Genomic DNA, 18,255 nt, shown 5'->3' on the forward strand with positions numbered 1-18,255 from the left:
AAATCACCTTTAAAACAAAACTACCTTATCCCTCTGACTGTAAACAACAGGATCCTGGAAGCATGGTATCATAATGGGATTCGTAAATTGGAGGACTGTTATGAGAATGGATGCTTCATGACTTTTGAACAATTAAGAAGAAAACACAATTTGTCTAACAGTACTTTCTTTTGTTACCTCCAACTGAGGTCATTCCTGAGAAGCACATTGAACAATACCATGGCTATACCCAAACTCACGGAAATGGAAAAATTGATACATGATGGTGGTCCGCATAAGTTCATCTCTAAAGTATATTCTTTGTTAATATCTGAATGTCCTAAACCGGCTCTGTATAGGTCTAAGGAGAGGTGGGAATCAGACTTAAATATCACGATTGAAGACCAACGTTGGTCAGAGTTGTGTCAAGACAGTTTATCTGCCACAATTAATGCACGGAACAGGCTTGTCCACTATAATTTCCTTCATCAGCTGTATTTGACCCCAGAGAAAATTCACAAGTCTAAGCCTAATCTACCTGATACATGTTTCTGATGTGCTGCAGATGTGGGCTATTTCCTACACTGTACTTGGTTGTGTGTGAAGGTGAGAGATTTCTGGATTGACTTTTGTGACGCAGTGTCTAAGATTAATCAGATTTCAATACCTGTTGACCCAGAATTTTGCTTGTTGGGGAACTATATGAAAATTGATAAACCACTTAATAAATTTCAAATACATTTTTTGGAAATAGCCCTGGCAGTGGCCAGAAAGTGTATTGTCGTCACATGGAAGTCCGATTCCCCTCTATCCATGACTAAATGGTATTTAGAAATGAATAACTGTGTGCCTTTAGAGAAAATAACATATAATCTTAGAAAGGGATACAACACCTTCATTAAAATTTGGCAGCCCTATCTAGATTATGTGGATAATGTGTTGTTGGAATGTGACTGACCTCGAAACATTGTATACCTACTTTAAAACATTGGAGCATCCTTTTGGGGAGGGGGGATTATTTGTTTGTGTCTGTTCCTGTTCTTGTAAACTGGAAAAAGAAAATAAAGTATTCCAAAAAAAAAATTCGCATTTGCAACAACGACCTGTGACATTCACACAGTTCCACATTCATACTGGAAGCTGTCCAGTACCACCACAGTCTGATCTGATCACATTCATACTGGGAGCTGCCCAGTACCACCACAGTCTGATCTGATCACATTCATACTGGGAGCTGCCCAGTACCACCACAGTCTGATCTGATCACATTCATACTGGAAGCTGCCCAGTACCACCACAGTCTGATCTGATCACATTCATACTGGGAGCTGCCCAGTACCACCACAGTCTGATCTGATCACATTCATACTGGAAGCTGCCCAGTACCACCACAGTCTGATCTGATCACATTCATACTGGGAGCTGCCCAGTACCACCACAGTCTGATCTGATCACATTCATACTGGGAGCTGCCCAGTACCACCACAGTCTGATCTGATCACATTCATACTGGAAGCTGCCCAGTACCACCACAGTCTGATCTGATCACATTCATACTGGGAGCTGCCCAGTACCACCACAGTCTGATCTGCTGCCACCGAGCAGCTCCACTGGAGCAGTTGGGGGTTAAGGGCCTTGCTCAAGGGCACCTCAGTGGTGGTAATGAAGGAAGAACAAGTGCTGCTCTTTCACTTTCCCCAGCCGGATTTTATCCTGCCGGTCTGGGGATTGAACCGGCGACCTCCCGGTCACAAGCTCGGTCATGAGCTGCGCGCTGATTGGTTGAGCGAATCCCCATACACACATTAGAGACGAGACAGCAGATCTCATATTCCAGACACTGCAATGTTTCGTTACCAAATTCACTATAGAGAAATCATCTATATAAAGCTCAAATATGGGCCCGTTTACAAAAATTGATGGCTAACTGCAAATTTGGTAAGACGTGTCGGACTTTAGGAGCTCCACACAGTGTGAGGAGAAAGCGGCAGCCTGCTGGGCTCCATACCCAGGGCAACGTCACGCTTTGTGGATTACTCACTACGGGGCTCCGCAGCCGGCTGCCGGCATATATAATATGATATAATATATAATATATAATATATTTAGGGCCCGAGCACTGACAGCGGCGAAGGCCCTATTGAAACTGAAGGAATTATTGTTTCTTTCTTTTTCCCGTCAAATGAATTGGCTTTTTGAGGGGCTTAACATATTCAAAAACTCACCAAATTTGGCGAGCGCATCAAGTCTGGTGATCATTTACGTATTTTAATGGTTTCGGGAATAGGCGTACAGAATGTATAGGCGCCCCCCAGAAAGTTAGGAAAATTGAGCCCCTGCAGTGCGTTTAACGTCGACTCACGAAACTTGGTACACATATGTAACATGTCAAGATGTACAAAAAACTTAATTAGAGCCATACCTTAAACCCAACAGGAAGTCCGCCATTTTGATTTCAAGGTTCGAAATTAGTGCGATTTTGGCCATTTCCACATGTCGTACTTTAACGAACTCCTCCTAGAGATTTCATCCGATCAACTTCAAACTCGGTCTGTGCCATCTTAAGACGTTAAAGATGAAAAGTTGTTAAAAGAAAAACTTTTCGTCATAGGGCGTGGCCGTGGCGGGGCGGCCATTTTGGGTGTTTCGCCGCCGAAACAGGAAGTGGGTGTAACTCGAGCGTACGTTGTCCGATTACCTCGAAACTTTTCAGGATTCATAAGAGTCCGACCCTGAGGACAAATAAAGGCCGATATTTACTTAAAGTCATAGCGCCCTCTAGTGGCAACAGGAAGTAGGCCTAAAAGTCAAGGTGCTATACTTTAAAGAACTCCTCCTAGAGATTTCATCCGATGGACTTCAAACTTGGTCTGTACCATCCCAACACCGTAACGATGAAAAGTTATTAAAAGAAAAACTTTTCGTCAGACGGTGGGGGCGTGGCGTGGCGGCCATTTTGAGTGTTTAGCGATGAACAAAGAAGTTGTTGTAACTTGAGTGTACGTTGTCTTATCTGCCCGAAATTTCTCAAGATGTACAAGGGTCCAGGCCTGAGGACACCTACAGGCCAAAATTGACTTTTAGTCATAGTGCCCCCTGCTGGCAACATGAAATGTGCCTTCTATGGCAAACCTCATCCGATTTGCATGAAACTTATGTGTGGTCAACATGTGATACTGAGCCACCCCCTATAATATGACCAAGCCCACTTACTCAGGCCACGCCCCCCTTTCATAACATTTGAACCGTTTAAGGTATAACCTTGTGTGAGGTGTCATTGAACTCAGAACTGTTGCATTCAGGTCCTGTTGCATTCAGGTCCTGTGGGATTCAGGTCCTGTGGGATTTATATTCATAGCTACAACAAGTAACTGATTTTAATAAGTTGTTTAGCCTGAATGTATTTAACATTAAAATACCCATTTTACAAAAAAGTTATAGATTAATTTGTCTTCCATGTTCTTTGTTTGAATTAATGTAAACAATATAGCGTTTAATTTAATTTAGTTACAGGACAACTCAGTAATTTAGTAAACTGGGGAGCTGTCTCCAGACCCTCTGATTCTAAGAAGTTTAGCACCTAAAATTTGAAGTCAGCAGAGTTTTTAAATGAGAAATGAGCTCTGTTGTAAACAAGTGTTGCTGCGTTCCTTATCGCGTACTTTTTCTTTTTACTTTAGTACAAACTGCAGCTGCTCTTACAAAGTACGTACTGTTGCCTGCAGTAGAGTTTGCAGACAGTCGGGACATCAAACTCTGAGATAACATCACAGCTTGAACTTTGAGCCTCATGCTCAGATATGCTGCAGAGGATTGTGGGTCAGAAAAGCATGCTGGCTTGCATACTGCAAAATATATTTAGGCGTAGTGCATTTGATATACTATGTATTGGTCATACTAATGGTATTATGGGCATTGCAACACACCCAGTATCTCTCTCAAAGCGCTCCTCTTCCAGGAATGAACAAAGCTTGATAACTCCTCCCTCTCACACACATCCAGCTACACTCTGTGCTCATATTTCCTTGTTCCCTCCCCTTCAGAGCTACAGTTTGCAGATGGGTGTAACCAACATGCTGGGCAAGTACAACAGCGTATCACTGCTGTGTTTACATCAGAGCTCAGACTAGTTTCACTTCTCAGGAAGTGAGACTCAGACAGTCGTTGTCACTGAGCGAGAGGTGAAATGGAGCAGAAAAGAGTTAAGCTGGACCGGGGAACCTTCTCTTGTTCCATCTGTCTGGATCTACTGAAGGATCCGGTGACTACTCCCTGTGGACACAGCTACTGCATGGACTGTATTAAAAGCCACTGGGATGGAGAGGATTGTAAGTACATCTACAGCTGCCCTGAATGCAGGAAGACGTTCACACCGAGGCCTGTCCTGCTGAAAAACACCATGTTAGCAGATTTAGTGGAGGAGCTGAAGAAGACTGGACTCCAAGCTGCTCCTGCTGATCACTGCTATGCTGGAGCTGAAGATGTGGCCTGTGATGTCTGCACCGGGAGAAAACTCAAAGCACACAAGTCCTGTCTGCAATGTCTGGCTTCTTTCTGTGAGAAACACCTTCAGCCTCATTATGAATCAGAGACATTCAAGAAACACAAGCTGGTGGAGCCGTCCAAGAAGCTCCAGGAGAACGTCTGCTCTCGTCATGATGAGGTGATGAAGATGTTCTGTCGTACTGATCAGCAGCTTATCTGTTATCTCTGCTCTGTGGATGAACATAAAGGCCACGACACAGTCTCAGCTGCAGCAGAGAGAGCTGAGAGGCAGAGAGAGCTCGAGGGGAGTCGACAAAACATCCAGCAGAGAATCCAGGACAGAGAGAAAGATGTGAAGCTGCTTCAACAGCAGGCGGAGGCCATCAATCTCTCTGCTGATAAAGCAGTGGAGGACAGCGAGAAGATCTTCACTGAGCTGATCCGTCTCCTGGAGAAAAGAAGCTCTGATGTGAAGCAGCAGGTCAGATCCCAGCAGAAAAGAGAAGAGAGTCGAGTCAGAGAGCTTCAGGAGAAGCTGGAGCAGGAGATCACTGAGCTGAAGAGGAAAGACGCTGAGCTGAAGAAGCTCTCACACACAGAGGATCACAACCAGTTTCTACACAACTACCCCTCACTGTCACCTCTCAGCCAATCAGCATCCAGCATCCATATCTGTCCTCTGAGCTGCTTTGAGGATGTGACAGCAGCCGTGTCAGAAGTCAGAGATAAACTACAGGACGTCCTGAGAGAGAAAAGGACAAACGTCTCACTGACAGGGACTGAAGTGGATGTTTTACTGCCACAACCAGAGCCCAAGACCAGAGGTGGATTCTTAAAATATTCACGTGAAATCACACTGGATCCAAACACAGCAAGCACACGGCTGTTATTATCTGAGGGGAACAGGAAAGCAACATTCATGTTGCAACATCAACCTTATTCAGTAATGAGAAAACATCAGTCTTATTCTAGTCATCCAGACAGATTCACTGACTGGTGGCAGGTCCTGAGTAGAGAGAGTCTGACTGGATGTTGTTACTGGGAGGTGGAGAGGAGAGGGAGAGGAGTTTGGGTAGCAGTCTCATACAAGAATATCAGCAGAGCAGGGAGGTCGGATGAATGCGGATTTGGACGAAATGATAAATCTTGGGCGTTATATTGTAACAACAACAGTTATATATTTTATTACAACAATGTCCAAACTCCCGTCTCAGGTCCTGAGTCCTCCAGAGTAGGAGTGTACCTGGATCACAGTGCAGGTATTCTGTCCTTCTACAGCGTCTCTGAAACCATGACTCTCCTCCACAGAGTCCAGACCACATTCACTCAGCCCCTCTATGCTGGACTTTGGTTTGATTATTGGTCTCCTGGAGACTCTGCTGAGTTGTGTAAACTGAAATAGACAGAAGTCATTTAAGGGTTAAATTCTGTGTTTTAACTCTTTGACTTCTTTAGTCTCCATGTTTGTTGCTGAGAGCCGATCGTTGTGGCGTTTCTTCACTGCACAGTGATCCGCTGTCAATCAAACATTATGGGATGTCCTTTAACATCTTTTTGTTTTGTTTAAAGATTAGTTTTTGTGCACAGACCGATGTGTTGTTTAAATGATATAGAAAATGTGTTCCATTTGGTTTTCTACTGTCCTATTTAGAACAGTGCGATGCTTTGTTTTGGTCAGATTAAAACAGATATTGATGTTGTAAATATGGACGATGCTTAAAGACTGAGACAGCTGTTCACGTTATCGTGAGAAAGCCTGAGAGAAGAGAAATAAAGATCTTTACTGAGATGATCTGTAGATATTAGCTGTTGTTTGTTATTCATGTATTTCTCCACGTTATGTATCTGCGGGACAGGAAGATGTCTGTTAAATAGCGGTGTCTTGTAATCCCATGTGGGACGGGCCAAATGTTTGGCGTGACCCACAAATCAAATCAACCTAAAAGTGTATTTAGTTTCTCTTCCACTGCATGGCTTTGAAGAGAGAAAGCACCAGACCTCCTTTATCCTACACACTTTGTTCTCTTTGTGGACATTTGTAAAGAAATGTAGATTTACACTTATTTCTATCACTTGTTGCTTTTTACAGCCAACATTTCCTCTCTTCACTATAGTAAATAAATATTACACAGACCTAAAAGTTGCAGGTTTGAACAAACAACATCCCAACTCAGACACCATAAAGCAGGTCTTCAATGATTTTTAATTCCAGAGATTTTTTTAATTAAGGCATTAAGATCAATTTGCAAAAGATTATTTTTTTTATTCCTCTTTTTAGTCAACTTTAGCATTGGTGTCCTAATTTTTTCACATGACTGTATCAGTGGGTGGCTAGTGACTACCTTACCTACAGGTAAGCCTATCATAAGAAAGGATTTATATTGGCTAATAATATGTTGGATTTATTTTAGGACTTTCAAATTTTTGAAAAAACTTACAACACTAATTTGAAGACCCACCTGCATTGACTCTCAGGACCCCCTAGTGGTCCCGGACCCCCTTTTGAAAATCCCTGGTCTAATGTTTTAATGTTTTGATGCTTCAGGGAACTGCTACCCAAATTCCGTTCTATTGTTGTCTCACCCTTTCAAAATGTTTGTTAGTTTAAAAGAGAATTTTTCAGCCGAAGATTAGTGAACTACATCTCTCACTAAAGATCAATTAACACAAATTTTCAGTTATGAGTCTAGTTTATTCTAAATATCACTGCATTTTATGCACAATTTATCAAAATAAAAGTTAATATCGAAATCATAATTTTGGCACCAACAGTTAAAATTGAAAGAAATTAAAATTATAGTGTGACTTTTGCGAAGCTCTGTACTAAACAAAAGATATTTTCTGTAGTCTGTAGGACACAATGTGTAGGCCGGGATGTCTCTGCATCATCACAATACTTCATCAGAATGGCTTGACACATATTATTTGCCATTAACAAATATTGCACCCCCTTGATTTGGATATTGCACTAGTCCATATTGTAACAGGGTTTATATATTATGTCATTTGACTTGCCATTATTGTTATTTAACATCAATGTTTATAGATTTATTGGCTCAAGGGCACTCTCTCTCTACAGATCAAGTTGAATGCCACTGGCTGTTGTTTATTCATTACCAGTTATGAGAGAGGGGCCCGAGGTGAGCTGCCAAGTGCATAATAATGATAATAATGATAATTAAAGCTGCAAGCAGCGTTGGACGGGCCCTCGCGCCTCTGCGCGCGTCGGTGTTACAGGCAGACGCCACTCCTTGCGACCGTGCATTTGCACGGCACTCAGACACCGCAAATCGTCAACAATGAAAAGGGAACTCCCTACTGAGTTCAATGATGCCTCACACAAGACTATGTCATACAGTTCATTAGCTGTGAAAGGGTGTGTGGTTTAAGCATAGGGGGTGGGCGAAACCATGACCAATGACAAATGAACTCTCTGCTGAGTTCAGTGATACCTCACACAAGACTCTACCTTAAAGTTTCATGTAAATCGGATGATGTTTGTTATATAAGGCTGATTATATACAGCGGGGGCTATGACCAAAAGTCAATATTGGCCTTTACATGTCCTCAGGTCTGGACTCTTGTTGATTCTGTGAAATTTCAAGAAGATATGACAGTGTACACTGTAGTTACAGTCACTTTCTCGTTCATTGCTAAACACTCAAAATGGCCGCCATGCCACGGCCACACCGTTTGACGAAAAGTTTTTTTTTTAATAACTTTTCATCTTTTAAGGTTCTGGAATGGTACAGACCAAATTTAAAGTCCATCGGATGAAATCTCTAGAAGGAGTTTGTGAAAGTGGACCATCACCTTATTGTGGTGGAGAGGTTTGTGTGTCCCTATGAACCTGAGGGCTGTGTTGTCTGGAGCTTGGTGCTCCTGGTAGGGTCTCCCAAGGCAAAGTGGTCTCAGGTGAGGGGCCAGACAAAGAATGGTTCATAAACACCTATGAGTGACCGAGGAAGAGATAGAGCGACCCTGCCCGGAGGAAGCCCGGGGCCCCCATCTGGAGCCAGGCCCAGATGGAGGGCTCGTCAGCGAGCGTCTGGTGGCCGGGTTTGCCACGGAGCCCGGCCGGGCATAGCCCGAAAAAGCTACGTGGCTCCCATCTCTCCATCCCATGGGCCCACCACCTGTGGGAGGAACCGCTGGGGTCGGGTGCGCTGCTACACGGGTGGCAGTGAAGGTCAGGGTACATATGACTTCATCTTTATTGTATTTTTAATGATAATGTAAATCTGTATTTTTATTTGTGACCAAAAGCCCTACTAGGGACAAGTGTCGAAAATTAGCTTCGGCTAAAAACACTATGATACATACATCAGATGACTGTTGAAGTTTATCTATGTTTTTTTTTAATATCCGTCCCTATCTAAATAAACCTTAAAAAAAAAAAAAAAATATATATATATATATATATATGAAAATGTATATTCAAATATAACAGACCGTGAGAGATAGAGGATAGATAGATAGATATATAGATAGATAGCGAGAGAGAGAGATAGAAAAAAGTACTAATGTTACATGAGTAGTTATGTCTCCCGTTGTATTGATTTACCGTCTTATGGACATAATGAGTAGAAATAGATATGTGAATATATTCAAACCTCTGTGGTATTTTAAAACTAATATTCCAGCTTTAGGAGCCCTCGTGAGTGCAGTTACCATCTTTGTATCCTTGTCCTGCAGGATGAGGATGCTCTCTCCCACAGTGTCGATGCCGGCCCGGCCGGCCCGGCCCACCATCTGCTTGTACTGGCTCCTCTTCAGGAAGTCCGTGGCCACGTACGGCGAGCGCAGGATCACTCTGATGGGAGGGACAGGGGGACATCAGGGTCAAACCCCAAAATACATTCAATAAGACATTGGGCCCTATCCTGCACCTGGTGCAACAAGCACAGCCTGAAACACCAAGACACAAAACCATGTTCACACCCAGAAACACCAAGACACCACCTCCACTTTCACACCCTGAAACAACAAGACACAAAACCATGTCCACACCCTGAAATAACAAGAAACAAAACCATGTCCACACCCTGAAACAACAAGACACAAAACCATGTCCACACCCTGAAACATCAAGACACAAAACCATGTCCACACCCTGAAACACCAAGACACAAAGCCATGTCCACACATTGAAGCACCAAGACACAAAACCATGTCCACACCCTGAAACAACAAAACACTAAACCATGTCTACACCCTGAAAAACCAAGACACCAAACCATGTCCACACACCGAAACACCAAGACACAAAACCATGTTCACACCAAGACACAAAACCATGTCCACACCCTGAAACACCAACACACCAAACCATGTCCACACACCGAAACACCAAGACACAAAACCATGTTCACACCAAGACACAAAACCATGTCCACACCCTGAAACACCAAGACACAAAACCATGTCCACACCCTGAAACACCAAGACACAAAGCCATGTCCACACCCTGAAACACCAAGACACAAAGCAATGTCCACACCCTGAAACACCAAGACACAAAACCATGTCCACACCCTGAAACACCAAGACACAAAACAATGTTCACACCCTGAAACAACAAGACACCAAACCATGTCCACATCCTGAAACAAGACACCAAACCATGTCCACATCCTGAAACACCAAGACACAAAACCATGTCCACACCCTGAAACACCAAGACACAAAACCATGTTCACACCAAGACACAAAACCATGTCCACACCCTGAAACACCAAGACACAAAACCATGTCCACACCCTGAAACACCAAGACACCAAACCATGTCCACTCCCTGAAACAACAAGGCTCCTATCTTGCACCCAGCGCAGGGAAAAGCCCGTCCCAAGTGTCTTTGCTAGTTTAAGACCGACCCAGTTGTCAGTTTCCCGTCCAGCGCCCATTTCGTTTAAATAACAAATGCACCTGCGCCCATCTGTGGGGCGGAGCCACACATGGAAATAGACTGATAGACAGATCGCGGTCACACATGCACAAGCGTGCAGGTTTCATTTTAGGCTCTCCAACATTTTATTTCTCCATTTCAAAAACAAACTATTCAGTCAGATAGGTATTGGTTGTGAAAGAAATACAGTTAAAATTTCAAGCATTTTATCGCAAATTTAAACACTTTCCAAACATTGAAAACATAACATCAAAATTCAAGGATTTTTTTCAAGCACTCGTACGAACCCTGTCTGTGTGTGTGTGTCTATGTGTGTGTGTGTGTGTGTGCGCGCCTATGTGTGGTGGTGCAGTCTGTATGTGTGTGTGTGTGTGTGTGTGTGTGTGTATGTGTGCAATCTTTATGTGTGTGTGTGAGTGTGTGTGTGTGTGTGTGTGTGTGTGTGTGTGTGTGTGTGCGTGGCGGTGCAGTCTGTATGTGTGTGTGTGTGTGTGTCTGTCTGTATGCGTGCGTTTGTTTGTTTTATTTATTTGATTAGGACAAAGCACATTAATGAACATTTCTGTAAATGTGCCAGTGTTAGCCAGTCAGCTAATTTGTGGCGGTGCAATCTGTATGTGTGTGTGTATATGTGTGTGTGTGTATATGTGTGTGTGTCTGTCTGTGTGTGTGAGTGCGTGGCGGTCCAGTCTGACCTGCGGGCCGGTAGGTTGATTCCTGCAGCCAGGGTGGAGGTGCAGGCGAGCAGACAGAGCACGCCGCTGGAGTACCCCTCCTCCACCAGCTTCCTCTCCTCGGAGGTCAGGCCACTGTGGTGATAGGCCAAACCGTACGGGACGGTCCTCCGCAGCACGGGACACACCGCACCGTTACCGCTGTCCCGCAGCGCTCGCAGCAGCACGCCTTTCTCTGCCTCGCGATGACGGAGGAACTCCCTGAGAGAGACAAGACAACAACACTGAGACTAAGAGAGAGAGACAAGACAACAACGCTGAGACTAAGAGAGAGAGACACGACAACAACACTGAGACTAAGAGAGACAGAGAGATAAAGAGAGAAAGAAAGAAGATTTCTCTGAGAGAGACAAGACAACAACACTGAGACTAAGAGAGACAGAGAGAGAGAGAGAGGGAGAGAGACAGAGAGAGAGAGAGAGTGGGAGAGAGAGAGAGAGGGAGAGAGACAGAGAGAGAGAGGGAGAGAGACAGAAAAAGAGAGACACAGAGAGAGAGAGACAGAGGGAGTGAGACAGAGAGAGAGGGAGGGAGACAGAGAGAGAGAGGGAGAGAGACAGAAAGAGAGAGACAGAGAGAGAGACAGAGGGAGAGAGAGAGGGAGAGAGAGACAGAGAGAGAGAGAGACAAAGACAGAAATAGAGAGAGGGAGAGAGAGACAGAAAGAGAGAGAGAGAGAGGGAGACAGAGAGAGAGGGAGAGAGACAGAGAGAGAGACAGAAAGAGAGAGAGGGAGGGAGACACAGAGAGAGAAATAAAGACAGAAAGAACTCCCTGAGACAAGACAACAACACTGAGACTAAGACAGAAAGAGGGAGAGGGAGAGAGAGAAAAAGAGAGAAAGATAGAAAGAAAGAGAGAGAGAGAAAGAACTCCTTGAGAGAGACAAGACAAACCACTCTGAGACTTCAGCTGCAAAGATAAATGGATTAGTGGTCAACTACTAAATTAATCTCCAACTTTGTTCATAATTGATTAAATCGGGTTTGAGTCATTTTTCACAAAACTAAAGTCCAGCATGTGTGATGTCAGCTTGTTAAATTTGAATATTTTCTAGTATTCTTCTTCTGTGACAGTAAACTGAATCCTCCTCTTTAATATCTTGGGCATTAGATGCCGAGCAGCTGGCCGGCTGACTCACTCTTTGAGATATTTGCAGATCATTGCTGCGACGTTCTCGCAGTTCTTCTTGGTGGGACAGAAGACCAGACACGAGTGTGTTGGGATGACTTCAGTCACCAGAGCAATGATGTGATCTGGGTCCATCTTCTGCATCGAGCTGGAGTACTGAGGGAAGACCAGTAGACATACCGTCAGGAACATTATTAGACATGTAATGCAAGGCAAGGCAGTAGGGGTGGGGGGAAAAAATCGATACAGCATAGTATCGCGATATTTTTCGTGGCAATACTGTATCGATACACAGACGCCAAGTATGGATCTTTTATGATATATGTGTTGGTCAGTTTGTCTGCTTGACAATCACATTTTGCACCAATAAAACTGAAGTGTGATGAACAAACAGAGAAATGTATATTTTTAGATACAACAGATGTTGACAAAATTGTCCTTTTGGTACATCATTTGAAATTGGGAAAAATCTGAAGTTGGAAAAAAGGTAATAAATTGCAATATATCGCAAAATATTGCAATATCTTTAAAATTGCAATAACATCGTATCGTGACACAAGTATCGGGATGATATCGTATCGCGAGGCCTCTGGTGATTCCCACCCCTACAAGGCAGCTTTATTTGTATAGCACATTTCAGCAACAAGGCAATTCAAAGTGCTTTACATGAAACATTAAAAACAGTTAGAAAACAATTAAAAACAATTTCAAAGCATTAAAACAATTAACAACAATTTAAGATCATTAAAAGACAAGAATAAAATGTACAGTGCAGTATAAGAATTTTAAAGAAAGAGCAGTTAAAAATAGGTTATTTAAAGAAAGGCAACATTAAAAAGATATGTCTTCAGCCTGGATTTAAAAGAACTGAGTTGCAGCAGATCTGCAGGTTTCTGGGAGTTTGTTCCAGATATGTGGAGCATAAAAACTGAACGCTGCTTCCCCCTGTTTAGTTCTGACTCTGGGGACAACAAGTAGACCTGTCCCAGATGACCTGCAGTCACGTGCTTATTCACCATTCTTTTTCGATTACCTATCACAACATAAATTGTGGAAGAATCTAATAAGCAGGGCCCAGGCTTGTCTTGGAAAGAGTCATGAGAGTACTAGGCGTGCAGCCTGGACCCGGCCCATATCAGTTAATGCTTGCTGCATTTTGCACATAAGCATCCTTATCAGTTTGGGGAGAAGGAGTTAACTGCCGTCCTTGAGGAGGGATAGGTGCCTGGCGTTTTACGATGGGAGAAGGAAGGGGGGCATACTTGGTTCCAGCATTTACCAGCTGCTTCATCTGGTCAGTGTAGGGCCCTATTTTAACGATCTGAGCTCACGGCGTGAAGCGCCTGGTGAGGGTGTGTTTAGGGTGTGTCCGAATGCACTTTTGCTAGTTTGACGGTGGTAAAAAAGTGTCTCTGTTCCGGGCACCTGGTCCTAAAGGGTTGTACTTAGTGTCTTCATTAATCAGGGGTGTGTTTTGGGCGTAACATGCAATCAACCAATCAGAGATCATCTCCCATTCATCAACCAATCAGAGATCATCTCCCATTCATCAACCAATCAGAGATCATCTCCCATTCCCTTTAAAAGCCAGGTGCGTTTGGACCTTGGAGCATTGCTGTTATGATGGAGGATTTGCACTGAAATATTTTTATTTGTAATCTTCTGCATGTGTGTGTGTGTGTGTGTGTGTGTGTGTGTGTGTGTGTGTGTGTGTGTGCTGCTGTGTGTCCCTGTGTGTGTAACAAGCATAGTGTGCACTCGCTGTGCACGAGCCTAGGACCATTTTACTAATGCTCTGTTAAAATAACAATGAAATGCTGCGTTATTGACTTTAGACCAGGTTTTTGTTGGTCAATGGTGCCATCACTTCCCCCTGCCTCAAGATAGCATTATCCCAGAATGCACCTGAACACACCTCCCTGTAAGACCAGCACGCCCAGAATGCACCTGAACACACCTCCCTGTAAGACCAGCATGCCCAGAATGCACCTGAACACACCTCCCTGTAAGACCAGCATGCCCAGAATGCACCTGAACACACCTCCCTGTAAGACCAGCATGCCCAGAATGCACCTGAACACACCTCCCTGTAAGACCAGCACGCCCAGAATGCACCTGAACACACCTTCCTGTAAGACCAGCTCGCCCAGAATGCACCTGAACACACTTCCCTAGAAGTTGTTTTAAAGGTGCTCTGCCACACATATTTCATGACTTTATGGTGATGTCTGAAGGTCTACCATGGACTCTGTAACCTTGGTTACCTTGTTTCAAGCCATTCTAGCGTGGTGTAGAAAGCCTGCAGGAAGACTCCGCTCGATTTCTGCCAGTTCTCTTTAATATTCAACACGCTAAGCTGCTTTATCTCTGATTGGCTAACAGCTAGCCAATGAGAGCCTGGCTATCAGAATCCTTTACCCAGCGCAACTAGACGAGCTCATGAATAGAGAGCCGAAGTCCCGCCCCCTTCTACTTATCTTTCGAAAAAATATGAACGAGGGTCAATGGAGAGATAATGAATATTTTTTTGATCCAGTTTGAATTGAGCCGTGGATTACAAATATGATGTTCGTCAATTTAAAACATTATTTTTCAACCGAAAAAAGTCTCAGTTTATTGTTAAACTGTTGAAGTATAAGACTGTGAAAATACATAACTAGAAAGACTACAAACTTCATGGATGACGTCTCGCTGAAGCTACGATGTCTTTGTGTATCGTACCTGTGTGTGTGTGTGTGTGTGTGTGTGTGTGTGTGTGTGTGTGTGTGTGTGTGTGGGTGTATCGTACCGGGGATGTAACGTTACTCTAATAATCAGAGGATCTCGCTTCTTCTTTTGCTTCTCTGCTGAAAACACCTGACTGGATAAAACACAGCAGGTAAGATAACGTTACATGTGTTGTGGAACGGAGCTAAGCTAAGCTAGCTAGCTAGCTAGCGAACCAAGCATCAAGCTAGCTAGGTGACGTAGATTGTGTGAAACGGGAGATGTAGTCCACTGAGCTGTTTCACACAAAACTAAGTGGTACTACGACAAATCTACGGGTAACTGAGACTTTCTTCGGTTGAAAAATCATCTTTTAAATTGACGAACATCATATGTGTAATCCATGGCTCAATTCAAACGGGATCAAAAAATTATTTGCCTCTCCCCCGTTCACTACCGTTCATATTTTTTCTGACTTAAGGTCCCATGAGGTCCACCGGAAGGGGCGGGACTTCGGCTCTCTATAGTAATGAGATCAGGCAACATGATGTCAGACTGACCAGCTGTTGTGATTGGTCTGATTTCTCTGCTTATTTCTGTTCAGTGTCTAGAGCTGACAGAGGAGCCAGCAGTTCATTTTCACATTCACCACATCACACAAACACATATGGAGCTCACGTATTTTAAAAAAAATACAAGGAAAAACAGTTTTGTGTGGCAGGGCACCTTTAAATACTGGTTAAAAGCCCTTCTAGAGTCGGAAATTAGCAATAGCTATAAATGCTGTGATGCTGTACATTGGAGATTTGTTGCACATATGTCTACGTCGAAGCATCTGTCCCTATTGCTCTGGAGTTTCCCCCCTCTCATTCCCCCTGCTCTGGTCTTTCTGTGAATACTGTCTTTACCTTAAAGTTGAGAGGACGGGAGAATCTGAAACAATCCTCTTCCTTTGGGTCCACTTCATAGATGGTGTCGTTCAGTTTAACGTACTCCTTCAGCTGGACCTGAACACAACACGGTTTCACTACGAGAATAAGGGACCCGCTGCACAATATACACCAGTTAGTTAGTTAGTTAGTTAGTTAGTTAGTTAGTTAGTTAGTTAGTTAGTTTGTTAATTAGTTAAGTTAGTTAGTTAGTTTAGTTAGTTAGTTAGTTCATTAGTTAATTAGGTAGTTAATTAGTTAATTAGTTAATTAGTTAGTTAGTTAGTTAGTTAGTTAGTTTAATTTTATTTCGGTCGCCTATACAAATAATTCAGAGAAATACATGAATACAAATGTATGCATACACACAGAGACACACACAGACACACACACAGACACACACAGACACACACACACACACACACACAGACACACACATGCACGCAGACACACACATGCACGCAGACACACACACACACACACACGCACGCACAAAGACACACATACACTCACACGCACGCACAGACACACACACTCACACGCACGCACAGACACGCACACAGACACACGCACAAACACACACAGACACACACACAGACACACGCACAAACACGCACGGACACACACAGACACACACACAGACACACGCACAAACACGCACGGACACACACAGACACACACACACACACACGCACAAACACGCACAGACACACACACATGCACGCACAGACACACACACACACAGATACACGCACAAACACACACAGACAGCTCACAAAGACACACATACACTCACACGCACGCACAGACACGCACAGAGACACACACATACACGCACACAGACAGACACACACATATGCAGGCACAAAGACACACATATACTCACGCACGCACAGACACGCACACAGACACACGCACAGACACACGCACAAACACGCACGGACACACACACAGACATAGACACACACACACACGCACAGACACACACGCACACAGACAGACACACACGTATGCACGCACACGCACAGACGCTCACACAGACACGCACACAGACACACATATGCACGCACACAGACACTCACACGCAGGCACAGACACACACACAGACACACACACAGACACACATATGCACGCACACAGACACACACGCACAGACGCTCACACAGACACGCACACAGACACACAGACACACGCACAAACACACACACAGACACATATGCACGCACACAGACACACACGGACAGACGCTCACACAGACACGCACACAGACACACGCACAAACACACACACCGACACACAGACACACGCACAAACACACACACAGACACACATATGCACGCACACAGACACACACGCACAGACGCTCACACAGACACACACACATACACACATACGCACAGACACACACGCACAGACACACACGCACAGACACACACGCACACAGACAGACACACACGTATGCACGCACACAGACACACGCACAAACACACACACACATATGCACTCACACAGACACGCACACAGACACACGCACAAACACGCACACAGACACACATATGCACGCACACAGACACACACGGACAGACGCTCACACAGACACGCACACAGACACACGCACAAACACACACACCGACACACAGACACACGCACAAACACACACACAGACACACACATGACACACATATGCACACACACACACACGCACAGACGCTCACACAGACACACACACATACACACATACGCACAGACACACACGCACAGACACACACGCACAGACACACACGCACACAGACAGACACACACGTATGCACGCACACAGACACACGCACAAACACACACACACATATGCACTCACACAGACACGCACACAGACACACGCACAAACACGCACACAGACACACATATGCACGCACACAGACACACACGCACAGACGCTCACACAGACACACACACAGACACACAGACACACGCACAAACACACACACAGACACACATATGCACGCACACAGACACACACGCACAGACGCTCACACAGACACGCACACAGAGACACATGCACACAGACAAACACACACACACACACACAGACACACGCACAAACACACACACAGACACATATGCACGCACACAGACACACGCACAAACACACACACACATATGCACTCACACAGACACGCACACAGACACACGCACAAACACGCACACAGACACTCACACAGACACACAGACACACGCACAAACACACACACAGACACACATATGCACGCACACAGACACACACGCACAGACGCTCACACAGACACGCACACAGAGACACATGCACACAGACAAACACACACACACACACACAGACACACAGACACACGCACAAACACACACACAGACA

General features: G+C 44.4%; 2 protein-coding genes across 7 annotated transcripts in view; one reads left to right on the plus strand and one right to left on the minus strand.

Annotated features, from left to right (window-relative positions):
* helq (helicase, POLQ like) overlaps positions 1–18,255 on the minus strand; it is a 64,696-nt gene that overhangs the window by 24,842 nt on the left and 21,599 nt on the right. For all 6 annotated transcript variants that reach the window (XM_028600917.1, XM_028600918.1, XM_028600916.1 and 3 more), the window contains 4 exons: positions 15,849–15,947; positions 12,245–12,390; positions 11,065–11,304; positions 9,136–9,277 (listed from right to left, as the gene is read on the minus strand). In XM_028600917.1, the coding sequence (XP_028456718.1) occupies positions 9,136–9,277; positions 11,065–11,304; positions 12,245–12,390; positions 15,849–15,947 (627 nt within the window). The remainder of the gene's footprint in view (positions 1–9,135; positions 9,278–11,064; positions 11,305–12,244; positions 12,391–15,848; positions 15,948–18,255) is intronic.
* On the plus strand, positions 4,042–6,269 carry LOC114570592 (tripartite motif-containing protein 16-like). The gene has a single exon (XM_028600921.1). The coding sequence runs from the start codon at positions 4,166–4,168 to the stop codon at positions 5,864–5,866; it is 1,701 nt and encodes a 566-aa protein (XP_028456722.1). The 5' UTR covers positions 4,042–4,165; the 3' UTR covers positions 5,867–6,269.

This window comes from Perca flavescens, chromosome 16, assembly GCF_004354835.1.
Source record: "Perca flavescens isolate YP-PL-M2 chromosome 16, PFLA_1.0, whole genome shotgun sequence".
In the NCBI taxonomy this organism is placed as follows: domain Eukaryota; kingdom Metazoa; phylum Chordata; class Actinopteri; order Perciformes; family Percidae; genus Perca; species Perca flavescens.

Bases quoted from the DNA above. Each gene is read 5' to 3' on its own strand.
- LOC114570592 (XM_028600921.1), top strand. From the start codon at position 4,166: ATGGAGCAGAAAAGAGTTAAGCTGGACCGGGGAACCTTCTCTTGTTCC.